Source organism: Phalacrocorax aristotelis, chromosome 5 (genome assembly GCF_949628215.1).
Source record: "Phalacrocorax aristotelis chromosome 5, bGulAri2.1, whole genome shotgun sequence".
Lineage (NCBI taxonomy): Eukaryota > Metazoa > Chordata > Aves > Suliformes > Phalacrocoracidae > Phalacrocorax > Phalacrocorax aristotelis.
This window is the reverse complement of record NC_134280.1, coordinates 36,018,965-36,040,228: the sequence shown is the minus strand read 5'-3', so window position 1 is coordinate 36,040,228 and position 21,264 is coordinate 36,018,965. Positions and strand designations below refer to the sequence as shown.

At 37.8% G+C, this 21,264-nt stretch overlaps 1 protein-coding gene across 1 annotated transcript in view; it reads right to left on the bottom strand.

The window, feature by feature from the left end:
* COL5A2 (collagen type V alpha 2 chain) overlaps positions 1-21,264 on the bottom strand; it is a 114,189-nt gene that overhangs the window by 29,772 nt on the left and 63,153 nt on the right. Inside the window, exons 5-18 of the mRNA XM_075093959.1 lie at positions 20,915-20,947; positions 20,191-20,244; positions 16,277-16,387; positions 14,495-14,572; positions 12,445-12,489; positions 11,860-11,913; positions 11,195-11,248; positions 9,125-9,178; positions 7,371-7,424; positions 6,577-6,630; positions 5,308-5,352; positions 4,292-4,345; positions 3,425-3,469; positions 267-320 (exon numbers count right to left, since the gene is read on the bottom strand). Coding sequence (XP_074950060.1) covers positions 267-320; positions 3,425-3,469; positions 4,292-4,345; positions 5,308-5,352; positions 6,577-6,630; positions 7,371-7,424; positions 9,125-9,178; positions 11,195-11,248; positions 11,860-11,913; positions 12,445-12,489; positions 14,495-14,572; positions 16,277-16,387; positions 20,191-20,244; positions 20,915-20,947 — 789 coding nt within the window. The remainder of the gene's footprint in view (positions 1-266; positions 321-3,424; positions 3,470-4,291; positions 4,346-5,307; positions 5,353-6,576; positions 6,631-7,370; positions 7,425-9,124; positions 9,179-11,194; positions 11,249-11,859; positions 11,914-12,444; positions 12,490-14,494; positions 14,573-16,276; positions 16,388-20,190; positions 20,245-20,914; positions 20,948-21,264) is intronic.

The following is a 21,264-nucleotide window of genomic DNA, read 5'->3' as shown; positions in this document are numbered from 1 at the left end:
GGCACAGCATGACAATCACCTTATAATCGCCCCTTAGCTCAAGCAAAAGTGAAAGCAAAGAAAGTATCCTAACTGTGGTGAACGGCAATTGCTTCATCTGGCTTCTGATTTCTATCTTCTGTCTCAAGGTCTTGCCCCAGATTGATTTCACAGGAACTGTTAGGGACCTGCATACATGTCAGTCCAAACTCTGTGTAGTTTAGTACGCATTCTTTAATTCTGTGTTGTTAGACATATTAAAAAGATAATTTTCTTTTATTTTTTACCTTTACACCAGGAGCACCTGGAAAACCTGGAGAACCAGTTATGCCAAGAGGGCCCTATAAAAGACAGATGCACAAAGCTGTAATTCTGCAGTTTAGGTCAAACAGATTAGTATCTAATCACTGGGTAAAAATTGCATAACAAAACCAAAATAACTATAAATATTGTATCCTATAGTAATATTCTAAGTGATACACATACATTTTATGGGATTGTGGTGCAGTATTTTAATAATGTATTTACCGACTTCAGAAAAGCTACAGTTCTTGATTCAGCTATTGATGCACAAATTGCAATGCACATAGCTGACAATTATTTTAGCAATTATTTTTCAATTTTAGTTTTTACCAAAATATTATAGCCTCTTTTTATATCTATTCTACTGTGGTATGATAATGAAAAATCAGGCGTTTGTTAGGCGATCACAATTTGTCCTACAGAATGTAGCAGAGCCTCAATTCTTTTAAATCTAAAATAATAATCTAGAAAAAAGAAGAATACAAGGCACATCTACATTGAAACAATTGCGTTGCTAGACAAGATTTTTGAGGTAAGCAGTGTGACAAGTGAAAATGTAATTAAAGGCTATGCAACTACATGCCCTGTTTCCTCGTGTTCTGCCCCATTGAGATTCCCAAATTGACAGCAAAATTAATTTGCAAGCTTTAAAACACAGATTTTGTATCAAATTTTCACGGCTGCATAGACAAAGACATACAGCAGAGAGACTTTACTGCTTGGATCTTTGTTCAGAGCTGGCAGGTATTTCTGGAAAAGGAAGTGGAGGAAAGGCTGGGTTACACCACACCACTAAACACAATGCTGTGCAGAGGTACATCTTCAGCCCCCCACACCAGTATAGCTCTTCCCAAATAGCACTATATCTTGAGATAGTCGATGCTGTATCTAAGAAGGCCTGACAGCTTGAGCAGACTGTAGTACTGATGTGGCTACACTATTTCTGTTCTAGAGCCAAATTCTTGGTGCATTGCACTGCAGAGTAGGAGCACCTCATGTGGCTGTGAGGACATGAAGTTTGGGCAGGGATGCAAACAGCTGGGGCTGCATTACATGGCAGACTGTCCAAATTCACTAGAACGCAAACTTCATGTGTATATACTTGAATATACCTGCATGGAATGACACAAACCTTGTTTTGCTAAACAGGAAGACTTCCAATTAAGGCCTTTAGAGTAAATTTGTAAATTGTTTCCATTTTCATTCCTCTTGTGCTGAACAAGACATTCAACAGAAAACCTTTCTACTGTGTCATAAACATTCTGGGTGGTGGCACGTAGTGGTTATAAATATTCACCACAACACTGTTGCCAGATGATTTCTCTTTATCTTTTCCTGATTTTCTCTCTTTTTGTACATGATGCATACTGTGAAAAAATGTTCTGTGTAATAATGCTGTGCTGACAAACTTAATAAGAACAATCTGTACCACTGAGCATTAATTACAGACAGGATTTCTGCCATGACCTTGCACTGGATTTCTGCAGAACTGATGTAACAGCTCACTAAGTACACTTCTGAAAACCCTTGTCCCAATTTATTGGATCACAAATACATGTCTGCCAGATTTCTCTCTCGTTGCAGGAAGAATTCCAGAATTACGGTGTGCCACTGCACTGACCCAAATAACAATGCATTTCATTAACACTTCCTCCAATAAGAAACATACTCATGAAGTACCAGTATCTCCCTTGTGACACTACATGGGATTTTACCAAAAATGTTAGCCAACCAATTTTCATGTTCAGTGAAGCTGAGTTCATATTTTATGCCAAAGAAAAATTTCAGGCTATGTGTGTGAATTTCATAGCTCAGGATCCATCTTTTTTTAACTTTACATTCTGTTTTCAATACTGAAAAATCTTTTCATTGTTTTAAGGTTTCTTTTTAATGAGTTAACTTTCTTTCGTGACATACTAAATAATTGAGCTTTGTAGCTTTTAGACACCTACACTCATTTTTTGAGCTTCTGTTACAGTTAATTGTTTCTTAATGAAGTTTTTAATGAAACATTCTGTTCATTAAGATGACATAGGTAAATTAATTTTTCTGAGGACCTCTATCACTATTAAATAAAGAGTATGCACACAATGAAATTTTAATTGCAGGCAGGTGTGTTTTGGAGGGTCGAGGGGTTTTTTTGTTTCGTTGGTGGGTTGGGGTTTTTTGGTTTGGTTGGTTGGTTGGTTTGGTTTTTCTTAAGTTGAACATCACAAAGCAGTAAAGGTTCAGGTTGGCTACGTCAACAGGCAGAAACTGTCAACAGCATCCTAGAAGTAATGCTTCCCAAAAAAAGCAAACAAAAAAGAATACCACATTTTTAAAGTAGAAGCTGGACTTGCACAAATAGTACGAAATCAAGATAAGCTTTTATTTGCAGAAGCAACAAATAACTAACTGTAGGTATGTGAATAATCCTACTGGCTTCCTACTCATGTGAATTCACTCAAATGCATTTTGCAAATGCACTGTGAGATTGGATTGTAGGATTGAAACCATCACCCTTTGATACACCAACATCCACAGTTTAAACCAACAGTCATCTTCAACCCTGTTGCAATTGTGTGAGAACTTCTACAGTCATGCATACCAGGCTTTCTCAGTTTGGCAGACTTTCACACATAGTCTTCTGGTGATTCAGTTCTGTGTGTGACTGTCCGTAATTAAAAGGCTATCTTTTAGACATTTTGTAATGGATCAATTACAGGTAGCAAGTTCTGATGTTAGTGAGTAGCATTTCTTCTTGTTGAGGGTGGGTACAATCTCACTTGTCTCTTTTGTATGTGAAGGAAGAAAATATGCAATTTTAGACTAGTTTATATTACAGTGCATATCTTTAAGACATTTATCTCCCTACAGTATGGACCCCACTTCATAAAAGCAGCAAGCATCACCTCTCCAGGGAAGATGCCACTCCTCTGCAAATTAAAACCTTTAGATTAAGCAAACTACAGAGTATCATTTCTCAGAGGACAGCACTAAAGCTAAAATGAGTAGAAGTAAGAATCACTTGCAGATGATTCCAGGGGCACTTAACTGTTACCAGCAACAGCCAACAATTTTTTTGAGCTTCTTTTGGAAGTGTCAAAAGGCAAGTGGGAAACATAAGGTGAAAAAATAGGTGATTAAAAAAGAAACTTACCATTGGCCCTGGCTTCCCAGGCATACCATGCTGGCCACGTCCACCCTAGATATGAAAATAGACAAGAATATTTATAATAATTCTTTTTTTTTTTTTTTTTTTTTACCATTAGCTTTTGCGATAACAGCCATAGATACTAAAGCAATCAAAGAAATGCTGAATTGCAGACCCCTCCAAACACTGGCATGGAAAACTTCTGGAAGAAATTATGCTCCCATTCAAGTTAATGGATATCTCTATTTTCAGAGCAGCCAATAGTTTGACAGCGTCATTGTATGGAGCACGTAAAAGTCATGGGGAGAAATGCCAGAAAAAACAATACTAGACACTGGCCGTAAAGTAATAGAAAGAAATTTCTACTCAAATATGATCTCACGTTAAGGCTAATCCCTCTTTTAGCTGAAAAACAAAATATTTTTTAAGATGACAGCTTTATTACCTGGAATTAAATTATAAGCCTTAATTGAAATTGAAATTTAAACTTTTTTCCAGCCATAATCAATAATATTATTCCTTGTTCAGTAATTTTTGGGGAAAATAGCCTCTCAAGGGAAATTTCACAGAAACAAAGTGACATTTTTGTATCACAGAAAAATGTGGTGTGAGGATATTTGGCCTCGTGGGCAGCTCTGGTATGAGAAATTACCATACAGCTAGCATTCTCCTTTTAAAACTGGTTTGACTTTTGAAATTTGTAGGAAAGGTCTTACCCCACAAAACTCTACTCAGCCCTTACTTTCCTAAGGTAAAGCAGAACTCACCATGGAAGTGACTAGCACTCACATGAATAAACACTTTCAGGCTCAGGATTTAAATTTAAGTAAAACAAGGGAAGAATTACAAGAAATGAAGAAAGGTTCTACTTACAGGGGCACCCTGTGGTCCAATTCGACCTCTTTCTCCTGGCATTCCTCTAGGTCCCTTGAAGAAAGAACAAAAAGTTCTCTATTTAGGAGCTCATCATAGCAGAATAACAAAAGGGGAAAACACCTCATTTCTCCACCCCATCATAGTGTAGACAACATCAGCCACCCCCTCTTTTTTTCTCCTTCTTTTTCTTTGCTTTTAACTTTTTTAAAAACATACTTCACTTCAAATAAGTTTTGTACTGCATCGCTTTTCAGCAATTTTCTGCTCAGTCTTCTTTACTTGCATTTAGCAAGAACATGATTAGGTTCACTGACACTATAAGCATGATAAGGACAGATGATGCAAACAACAGTTAGAGAACTAAGTTATATTTCTTCCTCCTGCAGGTGTAGTTTATCTTGTCCTGTAACAGGAAAGAAGTAGCAGCTTATATAGATCCTTGCAGCCTCACAGGCTTGCCCAGCAGAAAATTAATAGACTGTAACTTCTCTTTTCCTGTTCCAACAGTATTTCCAGTTTTAATCACATTAGAATAAATTCTGTATATACTCACCAGGGTCCATAATGCAATCTCATTTACTACATCTCATTCACAAACTAGGTTCCACTCCAGGGATATTACATTCTACATGACACAAAACAGTGCTTTGCAGAGAGGTGTCATTATCTGATATTAGAAAGGTGTTTTAATTCAAGAAGCACTGCTGAGAGTTGATTTTTGGCATATTACACTTCTCACAAGTATTCAGTGTCCAAAACCACAAGTGCTGAGAAAAAGTTTCTCTGTTTCACTTCCATGTCATGCATGGAACCTCCAAAAACCTCCATCCGTGATTTTCTTAGCTAGTGCATTTCTGGCCTGAATTATTTGATTTCTATCTCAGAGCACCTTAAATCAGTTTTTCTCATATTGAAATCATTCCATACGAATACGTTAAAAAAAATTGCTATTGGCAATAGCATGTACAATCTTATAAGCCACTTCTGTAACATCCAATGCACATGACACTCACTAGAGGACCCGTCGCACCCATGGCACCTGTTGGTCCAGCTTCTCCCTAGAAATGGAAATGAAATGACACAATTAGAGGAAACAGGTTAGAGGAAAATGGAGTTATGTGTTTCCTCCCTGTCCTCTGTGCTCACATTAGATCTAAGAGGCAGATTTGCAGAGTGTGTGTACCTGTGTGCATCAAGGGCACTGTTTCCCATGCTGATGGGAAATGCCATATTTACATATACTCAGTGAAGCAGATTTAACTCCTACTTGTTCTAGCTAACAGCTCACACCACCCACTGCACTGCTTCTACCAAGTCCCTTGCTGTTGCCTCCACAGAAAGTGGTAGGCATTCTCAGGAAAGAAATCTTTTCTTATACAAACTCTCCTTAACTACTGATTTCACATTTACATTTAGATTTTGGAAGATTCACTTCATTTACTATGTTTTTAGTCTAAAGGAATAGTTCTGTCCCATCTGTGATTACCGCCTACACTAGGCTGAAAATGTTTCAGCATCAGCACCGATCAACATAGAAAAGCCTGAAAAAAAGTGCTCTATGCTCTTTTAAAATAACTTTTAATGCATCTTGAAGAATTGCCTTCATCTGTGTATCCTGTGCTACCACACAGGAGATGAAGGTGTAAGGGTGCTGCAGTACCAGTGGGGGTAAAAATTCTAAGAGAATAATAGGTGAAAATATTCAGTTTGATAAAATATATTTTCTCTCCTCTCCAATGCCTGTTTCTTTCAAGCTAATCTCTAGTATGATAATCCAAAAGAGGAGAGTCAGGTTTTAGTTATGTTTTATTCATTTATTTATTTTTTATTTTTAAAAAATTTTAGAAAACTGTTTTTCTTCTCGCAGCTTGGTCACATAAAGACAACAGGAACCACAAACTGGCCAAGTGGAAAATTGCAAGATGTGTATGGGCTGTTTGTTAACAGACTCTGTTGTCTTCAGTATTACACAGGTGTCACAGACAGACCACAGTCATTTCACCTAGTGATACCTTACAGGCCTCAAACTGAGCATCAGCTGACATTGTGACTGGCTCTATTGAACTCTCTTCCTGTATAAAGCCCAGACATGTCATTGTATAGCAGTTTATATGGATCAAACACACAGTAAAAATGGGCAGTTCCACGTAGCTTCTCCACCCCTACATAATGTATACAAATAGCACTGACAGGACTGAATACAAAGCTGCATTTGAAAGATCTACTATCTGTCATTATAGAAAATATGCTTAAGCATTTAGTTCTTTGGGCCATGAAAATACCTTTGCTCCAGCTGCTCCAATTTCACCTTTTGGACCATCAAGTCCTTTCAGTCCCTATAAAGAGTTACAAAAATATGAGAAATTATATTTATATGTGTACACACAGAAAGCATTCCTATTACTATTGTTAAAATAACTTGATACTAAAGCGTTAAGAATGGATCTGAGGTGGCAAGTGCAAGAAAGGAAAAAAATAAAGAAGAAAAAAAACAGATGGAATAAAGTTTTTAAACATTTCCTAAATGGAAACTATTTGTACAAGGTACATTTCCTTGGATTTGGTTTCCTTTTTAAAACAAGAACGTTTTTAAAAAAATCCTAAAACAACAAGGAGGAGGCTCTGAGGCACAGGAAACCTATTTATTCCTCCCTAAAGTAAAATTCTGGCCAGAAGGCTTGGTAATTTGTGATCGCTCCATGTTGCAAACATATCCACCTCTCAAGTTCCCCACCCTAATACAAGACTTGCCAACAAAGTGAGAGAACTGTCAGGTTTGTGCCTCCTGAAGCTTGGCAGGGCTCATGCAAGCTCCTTCCAGATTCCCAGATCATTTGAAAATAGAGTGAAGAAAGCACTAGAGAACGTAGTCAGCTTGACGAGAGGTCAGCTTAAAGGGGAATAGTGTTCATTTTCTGTAAGGCCCTCTTTCTCTGAAATGCCAGTGACTCTGCTGCAATTGGCAGGACTAAAAGTGTAGTCAAATTCACCACTAGTACAAAAGAAGTTGAGTACCTTTATACTGAAACTGCCTGGAAACATCATCTATAAGGAGAGGGAAAATCTAGTTTCTTACCCTGTGACCCTTGAGACCTGGGAGACCAGGAGCACCAGGAAAGCCTCGAGGTCCCTAAGTAGGAAAAAAAAAAAAACAAATAAAATCCTTATTTCTGCAGATGAACCTAGTGATAATGCTGCTAACAGGGAACAGGATAGCAGCATTAATACTAATAGTCCTAACACTCCTTCACCTTGGTGACATAATATAGTGAGTCATAGCATTTGAGCGGGTCACAGATACAGCATAACATGCTAAGTTAGACAGTCTTAGCATTATGTACATCTTCACTGTTAGTAAAAGCTTTATAGTTTACAGCTTCACATACAGACAAGATGTTTCCTTGCTAGCATGAAGGAACGTTAGAAAGGTCTTTGTCTTCCCATAGACAATTATATGAAAAATGCTTGATCATATAGTTCAGTGGGAAATTTGTCCAGAGTTTGTGGACTCCTAAAGGGAAAATTACTTTATAAAGGTATTAAATTTTTGAGATTAATATATTAGATTGTTTGACATTATACTCAATGAGTTTCTAAGTGAAGGTGATGTCTGTTGTCATACTGGTGTTGCCTGTAAATTTGAAGTTGTACAAATTATGCTTGTTTAGGCTGAATGTAGCCCATAAAAACTTTTTTTATGTGGCCTGTTCTCAGTGGCATATGTATTCCAGTATTACAGCTTATATAACCAGGGCAATCAAATGATGAAGCACACACGTGGGACAAGTCACATGGCAAGGAGGTAAATCATGTACAAGGGAAAACAGCCATTGGGTATCTCCATAGCAGTCTATGGGCCTCATCATTGATCAAGGCATGGCACACTTCTCTGATTAGGCTGTTCTCTACAGTGCTATGCAATTGCAGCAAACTTCATGAGATTTTTTGTGTGTGTGCGCAGGTGCAGTACTTCTTTCCTGCATTAGAATGTCTCCTAAAAGATTATTTTATTGATCAAAACAGCTTGATCTGAACAGAACTATACTCCACAGACTACATTTGCCTCAAGCAGTTTGTAAAACATTGTCTTTGATCCATAAAACTTAGGAGGAAAGCTTAGGAAACAACACTGCCTTGTTAAAAAACCATTCTCTCTCCAAGAGATCGTATCTCCTGTTGCTAACAAAATTGCCAGGCAAGAACCGGACACTTAAAAAGAACAGGAGGCAGCTTAAGAGAGGATGTGTATCAGGTGGATAAAATGATGCCATTCATTTTATCATCAGATACACCTGTTTTCTTCTATTTCTAGTGTAAACCATGAAAAGTTTCCTCTGCAGTACAAGTATGTATTATCTGGAAATCCTTTAATCACATTTGCATATTGAAAGTATATATAAAAATAAATTATATATGTCTATGATACAATCACCTCTTCCCCTGCTCTCTGACTGCATCTTATAAAGGTAAACAGTGCCACCCCTACCTGACATAATTTTATAATCTCTGAGCACTTCCTGCACATGATTGCAAATGACCACGTGAAATACTGGGAAAGGAGTACAACTTGCACATATTGTCACCAGTTTTATGCCTATTTCAACTATGAATCAATTGAAATGCATACCTGTGAAATGACTCTCAGGATTAACTCAAGGACTTTTGAATCACCTGTTTGGTTCTGAGCTATAACACTTATCTGGATCATTAGAGTAAACTAACACAAGTACTTCAGAAATTGAATGGCAGAGCTTTGCACACATTGTTGAAAGAGATAGTGATGACATAGCTATGATTATTTTGCTAAAATGTAAACAATCATGCTCTTACTGGAGATCCTGGAAATCCAGGCTCACCGGTTTGTCCTGGTCTACCAGGTTCACCCTAAGGAAAGAAAAAAAAAGGAACACATGAAACTAGCAAATGTGAAAATTAGCTTCTCTTACATTCTCCTATTCCAACAAATTAGGACATTCACATCTATATTATAAATATTCTCTTTACTGAAACAATTTCAGTGATATAAATCAACTGAACACATCACTAGCAATGTGCATTATACATATTAACTTAAAAAAGGGCTTTCAACAAAGAATTGCAGGAACTGAAGACTGAGCACAAAATCAGCATCACAATATGGCACTGCAGCATATTTTTCCTGTGAATTAATGAGGCAACCTTTTGTCATCCTCACGCAGAGTCAAATTACTTCAATCTTCCATAGCAACAGCAATTGAAAACTGCCTGCACTGTAGCTTGTTACTTCTCCTTCTGCTGAAATGTTTTAAAATTTGTATCATTTCATTCTGGGTCAGTGACTATCTGTGTCATTGTGCTGGTTTTGGCTGTGAGAGAGTTAATTTTCTTCCTGGTAGCTAGCACGGGGCTGTGTTTTGGATTTGTGCTGAACACAGTGTTGATAACAGAGGGGTGTTTTCGCTATTGCTGAGCAGGGCTTACACAGAGTCAAGGCCTTTTCTGCCTCTCACCCCACCTTACCAGAGTGGGCTGGGGGTGCACAAGGAGTTGGGAGGGGACACGGCTGGGACAGCTGACCCCAACTGACCCAAGGGATATTCAACACCATCTGACATCATGCTCAGCACATAAAGCTGGGGGGAAAAGAAGAAAAGGGGAGACATATGGAGTGATGGCATTTGCCTTCCCAAGTAACTGTTATGTCTGATGGAGCCCTGCTTTCCTGGAGGCGGCTGAATACCCGTCTGCTGATGGAAAGGAGTGAATTAATTCCTTGTTTTACTTTGCTTGTGTGCGTGGCTTTTGCTTTACCTATTAAACTGTCTTTATCTCAACCCACGAGTTCTCTCACTTTCATCCTTGTGATTCTCTCCCCCATCCCACCAGGGGGTAGTGAGTGAGCTGAGGTTCAACGACAACACTCAAGCAGCAGGAAAGAAAACATGGCAGAACTAAAGAAGCATATTTCAAAGATTGACTCCAGTCACAACCAAACATTCCTTTATATGCATCAATCAGTTCAAATACATCCAGGACTCTGGGCTGCAGAAAAATGAAAGGCTTCAGAAAAAGAGTTTCTGGACAGAGAGAACGTTAAGTGCTTCACAAATGCAATTAAAACCCATACATACACTGGAAGTGGAGGAAGTTCTTAGAGCAGTATCAAGATTTAGCTTCACTGCACTGAGATAACTGTTTCCAAAGATTCTTGTAACTCTTTGTACAGTTTAATGGGAAAGCAGCCATTACACAAGCTATGTTATTTTTTATACTAAAATATGCGGCATCTGCAGCTTTCAACTCATTTCCAAGTTACAAATTACAATTCAGATGCCTTGCAACCAAATAATATACATCTACCAGTAAATTCTTAGGCTATTGTTGTGCAGTATGTAAATACTTATGCAACATGTATAATGCATACATCTTACATATATGTGTACATGCATAGAGTCATAAAATAGTTATGAATATAATAAATTATTAAGAAGTTTAAAAAGTTTAAATACTAAAATTTTATTGTTCAAATCCAGGTGAATGTTATTGTTACAGTTATGCTAACTCATCTTGCGATCCCAAAGAGAGGAGACTCCTCCAGTGCCCCCTCCTAGCTGTGGTATATTATGTTTGATTTCAAGACAGACATCTCAGTTGAAGAGCTGGCTGAGGCAAGAAATAATAAAGAGCCAGTGCTTAAACTTTACGTTTGAGAGTGACATGTAAGGAAAAGATGAGTGTTTCGAAAAGGGTTGCCAAGATTTATAGTTATGACACTGCACTTAATGAAGAGTATGACTACAAAGAAAAATAAATAGATAAAAGGAGTTACAACAGGCACATCTGCTGGTTAGTCATTGTCTCAAAGATGCCAGTATTTATTTTATTAAAAATAAAACAAGATACAAAGAATAACAAACTTACATCTTCACCAGGTTTGCCTGGAGGTCCCTCTGGTCCACGAGAACCAACTGGACCCTAAAAAATAAATATATTTGTTGAGAAGTCAATGTGGTCATTACTAAAATATCTATTTGCTCTGTTTCAAAGACTGATTTTATAAAAAAACATGTAGAAAAATGATGATTTTATGCCTAAGAGCCCTTGCTTTATTTTGTAGTGCTCTTACTTACCATCCTGCCCCTAAGAAACCTGCATTACGTTAAATGAAAATATAGGATGGATTCTTTAGCAGGAAAAAAAAATACATTAAAAATCACAGTTGCTGTTGTTCCAATTCCCTGGCTCTTCCTTTTATCTTTGAATCATTCTATCACCTCCAAAATAAATATTCTCATCATCCTTTGTGTAAGTTACACTACTAGGTATGGTTTTACCAGTGCTTAGCCATCCTTAGGTCTGTGCTGGAAAAGTAATAATGATTTTTTATACTATAATCATGATTTTGCATGTTCAAAACGATTCAAATTCCCTCATTCAGGACAACATGCATTGAACACCACAGTCTTTACTATTTACTTAGTAGCTTCAGCTGAGACAACACGAAAAAAAAATCTGTTCTGAAGTAAGGATCTATAATATATTGTCTGCAATTTCATTGTAGAAATGTTTGTATTTATTGGTCTTACCATAGGTCCTGGATCCCCAGGTTCACCAGGTGGGCCTGTGGGGCCAGCACCACCCTAAAATTAACCAAAGATTAATACAGTTACAAATTCCAAAACAGTAAAAATATAAGGATATAAATTAAAATCCATGTATCAGGAAAATCACAGCCCATGGGGCAGTCTGGATTCTAATTCAGAACCAGCTCATATTGCAAAATGTGTGAAGGTTGGATACTAAAATCCCTCAAGCTTTAGGTAAGTCCTGTGCCATACACAAACCCCACTGGAAACTTAACACCATGCCAATACGGAAACAAGAACAGCCAACATTTTCATTGCTGTTCCCTCCTTAAAAAACTGTGTGTTGGGCTAAAATGTTGTTAAAGATCTAATAAGTTGTTCTGAGTTAATTTCTGTGTACAGAGTACATCTGGTGCATAGCTCTTGAGAGCAGCGTGTCCCGATTCACTTCTAGATGAAGATGCATTCAGCCATGTGTCGGTGAAGACGGACATTGCCTGAGAGATGCACACACCCACCAGTTACTACGTGCTTTGCCTTCATCTCTGGCCAATTACCTTAAAACCTCTGAGGTAAAGTACTTACTTGTTTTCCTTGGAGACCTTGAGGACCTCTTGGACCCACTGGACCCTATCAAAATCATAACTTGTTACACACTGGAAACCACCCTTCCCCAAGTACCATTCACCCTACAAAGACAGCAAAATGGCCTGATAGTGACCTCCAAGATAACATTTCCATGGTCAAACCCTTGGAAAGGCTTTTACTCAGGAGGCTGATGTTATGAAATATAAAAGTATATAGAATGGAAATCTTCAAACTCAGAAAGCCACAGCAGTGTAAATTCATTTGCAGCTGAAAATATGATCTTGCTTGCTTTCTGGAACCTCATGGTCTCTGGAATCAGTCAGAATAACTGGGCTGCCTGTATAGCTGCACTGAAAAAACGTAATAACAGGACGGAGTTGGGTGGGAATAATCTTCCCTTGAAGGGAATCCCATTACTCAGATTAATCTCATAATGGAATCAATGACAAAATAAATTCATGCTGCTGTTCTCAGCCATGAGCAGCAACAAGCAGCAATGGAAGGACATATTTTCATGAATCACATAAACCACCAAAACAGCTTCCAAATGGTTGTGGCTTGTAACAGAAAATTCAGATTTCCCCTTTAAAAATTTCATGTGATTTTTAGGGAAAATCTCATGCTTAATTGTAGATTATACCATGAAGTAACCCAAATCTTGTCTGAAAGTAATTCTCTTGCTTCTAGCAATACAAAAATATCTATGGTAGACAATAACTTGCGTTTTGACAGAGGCTCAAGTTTTAGGTCTTTTACACACAATTCATTAATTTTGACTAATTTTTACAAATCAAATGTAGAACAGTTAGTAATAAGCCATTTAAGAATTCTGAACAACTTTAAAAACAAAACATAAAAAACAATGGTTCAGCTGAACGACTGTCAGCTATTCAGTTTACAAGGGAAGGAAGAAAGTCTATCACAGAACATGATGAATCAATGCAAAGACAATAAGTGAGTGCCAACTGGCTTGAGTAGACTTTGTGTAAGGCCTTAGAGAGACCTAGATATTGAAAAAAATACCTTAAAAGAGATACTAAAATTAAAACAAATCATATTTGAGAATGACAAAAGAAGAGGCAAGTACAAGAGATGCAACGTCTCAGGACAAATTGAGGGAAAGGATTAAGCAAAATGATGGAGGGCAACAAAGTAACTAGGACATTTGTGGAACAAATCATTGCATGTCTGCACAGCAAATTCACTGATGAGACATTAATAAAAAATGAAAGTTCTTGGAAGAAATCACCATTAATCCTAATGCAAAATATCAGATTATCTTTAGAAACTTTCCAATTGTATTGAAACTGAGTTTGGAGGTTACTAGTGGGGAAATAACAGCAAAGAGGGTAACAGTATCTTCAAGATATCACAGTGTGATAAATACGTGTTGTGAAAGATAATATTCAAAAACAACCCCAAGAGTTCTAGCAGACACAGCTTAGGATGGTGGAACAGCTTTAATAAATAGTAAAAAATTTCAGTGTTGCCTTTAGGTCCCCAGTGCACTGGTAAGTAAAAGGCATATCTAATCAATGAGAGATGACAATGATAAAACTGGACCCACTGGAGAAGTAGAATGGCTTTCTTAAATTAATAAAGCACAGCTTTCACTTAACAGCTGGTTTCAGAAATAATTTTTACAATAACTATATTTGATGTCACAAGGTGAAAAGAAGCCTTCAAAGTTACATATTTGATTATTCTGCTTTGTATTATACCTGACACTTCCCAGTTACTCTGCAGTGACTCAAGACAGGAGAAAATCAGTCATTTCTTTTCCTGTACCTTACTGTTAGTAGCAGCTATATTTCAGAAGGAGGCAAGGAAGACAACAGAAGGCTACAGCTGGGGAAACTTTAAATTCACTTTAACAGAAGAATATTTTTTCACTTTTTTCCAGGTACTGTGCAAAACTGCACTAGAACATACTGTACATCCAGATTCTAAAGACATAGGAAGTTGAAGAGGATTAATTCCCCTTTGGGTTTTTGCATATGCACTCCACTTCACCCTGTTCTACAGTACAGGGCTAATCTGGTCTTACCACTGCACCAGGCATCAGTCCCATCTGACTGCCAAGTCCAGATTTCTCATCCAGTCCTGCCATCTGAGCTGAAAATGGCTGAAAAAATAAGATAGGTGATTTTAGCTGTCAGTCATTTTGATGGTTCATAGGCAAAAATCCATGTTACCGCGTCTTCATTATTTACATTGGCTTTGCAGCACTAACAGCTAAATTCTTGTTTTAATAGCTAAAATAAAAGTTGTATTTCCTGTAAATTTGAGGTGGTTTAAGGCCTCAAAGACCAGTTGAATGCATCATATTGTCTGCTTACTCTTCTGACTCTACCTTCATTTTAATATTAAACAAATGGGAAAATGTCCTAAAATGAGTAAAGCCTCCCATGAAATTAATTAGATTTCTTTCACTATCTTCAAATTTAAATCACACCTTAACTTCACCTGCAATATTCCTTCATGTCTTCTAAGCCTTTCTTTTGTTTTCACTTACTGTGCTTCAACTTCTGAAACATCTTAAGGTAAATGAAAATGTAGCTGATTTTACGATTACAAATCAGAATTAAATGTGTTGCCCTTATCGACCTGCTGTTCAGGCCAATTCAAAGACACAAATGAATTAGAGCAGGAAGAACCTTCAGTGCCTTTCTTCTGCAAACAGAGTTGAAATCAACAGTCTTATTTTGTTTCATTCAGAGCCAGATCCTCACTCGTGGCAGGCCAGAGCTTACAGTGGCTGAGAAAAAACAAGAGCACAAAGACGCATTCAAGTCTTCTAAGATTTACAGTTTGTTCCGCATCAGACTGGTCTCCAAAAACATTTTCCACAAGGCTGGAGATTTCCTAGCTTCAGAGACAGGAATACAAACCAAAAATGTCTTAGATCTCTAGCCACACCTATTCTTTCATATTTTCTGTGGAAGTCTATGAAGGATGGTGGTCCAACACCCATCCTGGTGCTTCTGTGATTCTAAGAGATTCCTCTGAGCTGAAGATATTTACTTGGGCTGAATCTGCTGGATTCAGGACTATTTGGAAAAATGGTTAAGTCAAGAAATCTTGCCCAAACTTGCAAGCCGTTGGCCTAACATGGATATTTCAGCTTATTGTCAGTATAACTCTATTGTTTTCAGTAATGTTGCAGGAACAATGGAGTGAGAAATCAAAACAAATATATTCCAAACAGCAATAACTGAATATACTTGAAAAGTTAGAATATGTATGTCATTACCAATCACAATTAGTGTTCCATAGAAGAGAGGGGGTAGGGAGGGGTGGAGGAAAAAGAAAAAAAGTCTTGCAGAACACCTTGCCTGTATCTGCGGCTGGTCAGCACTGCTTTTCACAAACAATTCCTTACTTATCTTCCCAGCAAAAAGTATACTTAACCACATTTTCATTTCTCCCATTAGTTATTTTGTTATTTATAATTAACCTTATTTTTTTCTTTTCTGTATTCCTAATTTGGTATACCAGTTTCTCTATACTATTCCCCAGATCCCTTGGGTTTAAGTCAGAGGGAAGTAACGGGACCCTACTGAGGGTTTTAGATTTGGGTACCTTGTTTTTTCTAGATTCTAAAACCCATTGTGAAAGGTGTGTCCTTGCCAAGGTTTCCCATGTTCAACTTGGCCAAATTTTTGGCACAACTTGCACTGCCTCCAGCTGCTGTCCCTCATGACTGGGAGACGGGAACTGTGGGCACAGCGTTCCATGTTCACTGAAGCGAACAGAAGTTACTCTCTGTATCATGTGGATCAGGCCCAACACTCACTTCATTTTCTACTAAAGCAAGCATAAAACTTACCCTGCTTAGTCCATCTGGTCCTGGGTGGGTAGGATGCCCTGGAGGACCAGGGTCGCCAGGCTGGCCAGGGATACCAGGTTCACCATCGATCCCTTGAGGACCCCGAGGACCCTTGAAACAAAAACAGAAAAGTCAACAGTGTGCAAAGGTATTCATGAAAATCATTGTAACTGGCAAACAACTGCCTTGTGTGTGATAAATCTGTATTCCTTCATAAAGATCTTCAAACAAACAACACCCCTCAAGACCTGTTCCTACCTTCAGATCAGAACCACTGGCTAAAATTAGTCATATCTAACACAAAAATAAACTGCAGCAATTTCTCTCACATGCTCTTTCAGAAACTCAGCTTTCCTATCATTCCATACTAGAGTATACTATTCCTGAAAAACTGTTTAGCTTTGCACACAATATAGAATATCAAGAATTTACTTCTAAAATACAGATTACTCAGGTTAGTGTACATACATACTCATGCTTAGGAAACTCCAGTGTAAGGCTGGATTTTTACAGCCTCCTCACATCATGAATGGTTTAAAGACAGCTCATACTATTGCTGAATTCTCAACACAGTTGCACTGCCAAAAATGCAGAGTAACTGCCTTGGCGTTGATGATATCTCTAGCTAGTATTTGCAGAATAGGCTGGGAGGGCATCCCATTGTTCCCATTTTGATCACTCACTTCTGATTCCTAAATTGCATTCATCTTATCTTGTGTCAGAACTAAAATTAAATACGGAAGCAGCTAATAAAACATTAGTGGAACAAAATCAATAGTAACAGGGCCAATAAAGATATAATTCAACCATAAATACTGACTTTAAAGTGCTTGTCACTTCTTCATTAGAATAAAAATGCTTGGCTACGTCAAGGAAAGATCTTCTACTGTTTAATGAGCTCTTCTACTTTAAGGATCCTTAAAATAAAGCTTTGGAAGCCTGGCTCAGTGAGTCATCTTTACAAACACAATTATAATCAGATTGCTTATATTTCTGTGAGATGAGGACTGTGTTTCCTTGCAGTCTGCAACATATTCCAGTGGAGTTTATGTCTGAACTAGTATGGTTTGAACTAGTATGGTTCACACATTAAAGCAAAAGCCTTCCCTTGGGAAAGGGCTACACTGGGGTAGCATTGACAATAGGATTCCTAGAAAATCCCAGTGAATGAGCTAATTCTCTCAATTCTCCACCTATCTTTATGGTCTGAAATTCCTATAAGCCTAGCAAGCAGGGGGAAATCTTTTTCTTATCAGACATAATTGTACACACACACCCTCCTCACAGAATGAGTTGTGAATAGATGGTATCCTGAAACAAATTTAGAAGATTTGTGCATGTTGGATGGAAGCAGAAGGTTCTAGCAGATAACATTATTTAATGTTTCTATTGTAAAGAAAAGCACGCACTGCCAAACCTAAAAGTACATACTATCCAAAGGGGGAAGAGAATGAGTTAGCTTCTTCAGTTTATTCTCAATATCAAAAGAAAACAGTGGCCTATCAAGAATTAAGCAAGCATTAATACAACTACTGATTTTCAATATCCAAATCAAGACACCTTAACAAAATCTGACATAGACAAAGGTCTTTTTTTTGTTTCTTTTTAGAAAAGGACCTACTTTTTAGTCACCAAAAATCAAGCCTTCTTCAAGAGCAACACTGAAAGCCCCCACCCCAAAACCCAAAAAGCCCTGGAAAAGCATGTTTGCATTTGTAGGTGGCAACTAACCAGTGGTATATAACCAATGTTGGGGTTTTATAATAAAATCTTTATTGTACTTTTAGTTATTTTGTACTATTTATCTATTTATATGTATATTTTAAAAAGTTCTTTCATTTTCTCTCACCAGCTCAACGTCAGTGACGTTTGGAAAAAAAAAAAAAAGTTCTCACGCAGGCCACGAGGTGGCACCATTTAAACACGCAATTGACTCATCGTGACCTATTGCTGCTGGTGTTCAGGAAACTACTGCAGGTTTTGCCTGTAGGGGAATAGAATTAAATGCAGGTCATGGTAGAACACTCTCAAACTACTACCTAATTTAACTGCTACTGCAATCCATATTGATTGTGTAACCCTGTAATGAAACAAAACTTATCAATGGTTCTGAGGATGCTCAAGCTTATTGTCTGTCTTCAAAAGATCATTTGTAAACACCTGAAATTGTATCACGCTCCAAAATTCCCTCTCCCTAGACACATTTTTCAAATGCAAACATGCTATCCCCTAGCTGCTTCTCTCTCATTGTTACATTTTGAAGTAAAAAATACGCACTAATGAAGAATTTGAAGTAAAAAATATGCTAATACTCTTGAATTCACTTTACATCCAAGCGTCCTGCTTTTGCAAAAGGCAGAGATCCATAGCAAGGTTGAGTTCCTTCTGCTCACTGGTCAGGAGGAACCCATTTAAAGAACAAAAAAAATTCCAAAGAAACAAACAAAAGTCTTAGAAATGTAGTTGGTGGTTTTCTAATACCAGCCGTCCACAATGTATTTATGCAGACTAATTTTATAAAGGGTGTCTGTACAAGGTTACCTGCTCCATGAGGCATTTTAAACCAACTGCAAACAATGTGCAGAGAGGCTATCATAATATAAAATACAGATGTGAGCTAACATTATTTTTAGTTGTTGAAAAAAAAAAAATCCTGCACTAGCAGTCCATCTGTAAATAAAGCAGTGCTCTTTCATCTCAGACCTACACTCTGACATACACACAGCTCACCAGAACCTTTGACATAACATTTTCAAAGGAGCTGACTGGCTCCTATTCCTTTGATATTCCTTGAAAGCAGTATAACAACCTGTGTCAAAGGAACTCAGAACTATTTACAACCTTCCAGTATTTTAGGTGCTTCTAGCCACCACTCTGTAGAGACATACAAGGGATGCACGGCACAGAATCAGAAATTATTTAGCACCTCATTCATAATACTGCATGCTAGGAAAGCACTTCAGACACATCGATAAACACAGTCAAGATTCTTCTGCACACCACAAGATTTCACAATTACTTTCAGAATTCTTTTAAGCATCTTGATACTCATTCATCAGACAAACATCTTATGGTGATCTAGAGAGCAGCAGTGGCTTGGCATCCATCTCAAAGAGGCTACGCACTCCACTGCTTTAGAAGTGTCATTACCATCTATGGACAACAGGCACTCACTGGAGCAACAGCAGAAAGGAGTCAGTTTTAGGCCTTTTCCTAAACTCAGTATTGGCTTGCTCTCTCCTGAGGGATAGGAAAATATCCACATAGAAATTACAACAATAAAACTCTTTAAAATCTGCTTTTAGCAGCTTCTGCTCTTTGACCAAGCTTTTCAACAGGAAGATGTAGTTTCTGGTATTTTCAGCACTCCCTTTTGGCCTTCCTGTGGTTCTTACATACAGACACTGAAATTCCCTTCTGAATTCTTTATTTCCAATGAGCAATCTTGATTATATTATTCACCAGCATACCAATATATGTAGTCATGTATTAAGTCCTGCTAACTTCCTGAGCTTTGCCTTTACTGAAATACTCGGAGCCACACAGCTCACACTACTATTCATGCACAATAGTAATCAGCAAATTCTTAAATAGACAAACATGATGTTCCAGGGTTTTTTTGTTCTTGCTTTGGTTTTAAATCCTGGAGAAAGCCACGTTCTCAGACACTACTTTGGGTAACTGTTGAGAAAGCATGGCTTTTAGTGGAAATACTGTTAAACCTCTGTCAATTATCTCAAAACATGCAGGTTTCAATCTACCCGGGAAATGGTGAGATGCAAACATTTTTCTGCTTGTTACCTGATTCTTGGACAACACCAGCAAAGTTCTGATAACTCTAGAAGACAGTTTAAAGCCACCTAACCTTTTGAACTTAGTCCAGTACTTGATTTCTAAGATGTTTAATAACTTACAGGTCTTCCCTTTGGTCCTCGTTCTCCTCGTGGTCCTTGTGAGCCTGGAGGTCCCTAAAAGAAAGATCAGAAATATTAAGTACCTTTTAAACTAGCTAATGATTAATAATGCTCTGAAAATATAAAATGCAATGCTTATATGAAAATTAATTTGTGGTGGTTTTTTCACATGATCATAAAGAAAACAGCTACAACCGCCAAGTATTCCATATTTCATCTCATTTCTACATTGTCTGAAGGGAGTAGAACCAGGATGCAGAGATCTACAAAATGGTTTCAGCTCTCATCTGCTCCACAGGTTAATTTAGCAAAGGTTTTCTGAATGCTGGAGGCTCTTAATACAGAGATGTATGGGTTTGAGACACCCTTCCTGCTAGTCCAGAAGTGCTCTCTGCTTGGCGCACCCAGGGAGCATACTGCATCTCCTCCTACTCCAGCTAGATCCCTGCTAAAAATAACATCCTCCAGCATCAACCTCGCACAAAGTTCCTCAGGCATGCATGTACTACAAGCACTCATCCGTTCACTTAGGGCATGGGCTGACCTGAGGCTAGTAAAAAATCCCATAATCTTGTTGCCTCCTCAAATCCAGTGGCTTTGCAGACAATACCCATTACAGGCACGGAAGAGTCCCCCTACACATCATCCTCACAATACAAAATAGAAATGGCAGAAAGTGTAAAATGGTATCACCAGAGAAAGAGAAGATCAAAAAAACACTCACGGCTGGTCCCGGGCGGCCTCGTATTCCTGAAACCTAGAGAACGCAATATGAATTCAAGTTATTGAAAAGTATATAGCAAAAGACAAAATTTAAGTACCAGGCAAGTTATAAGGCTTTTTCTTTTTTTTTTTTGGGGGGGGGGGGGGGGGGGGGGGCGGAACGACATGAATTCCACAGATTATCTCTTTCCAGTCTGGAGTATTTTCATAAGCAAAATGAGCAAAATCTTAGAAGTATCATTGTTATTTTTAAAAATACTACATATTAATACAATATGTATTATATTAATAACTACAAAATAATACAATTATTTTGTCTCAACTTATCAATTCTTTTAATTTGTCTTCATG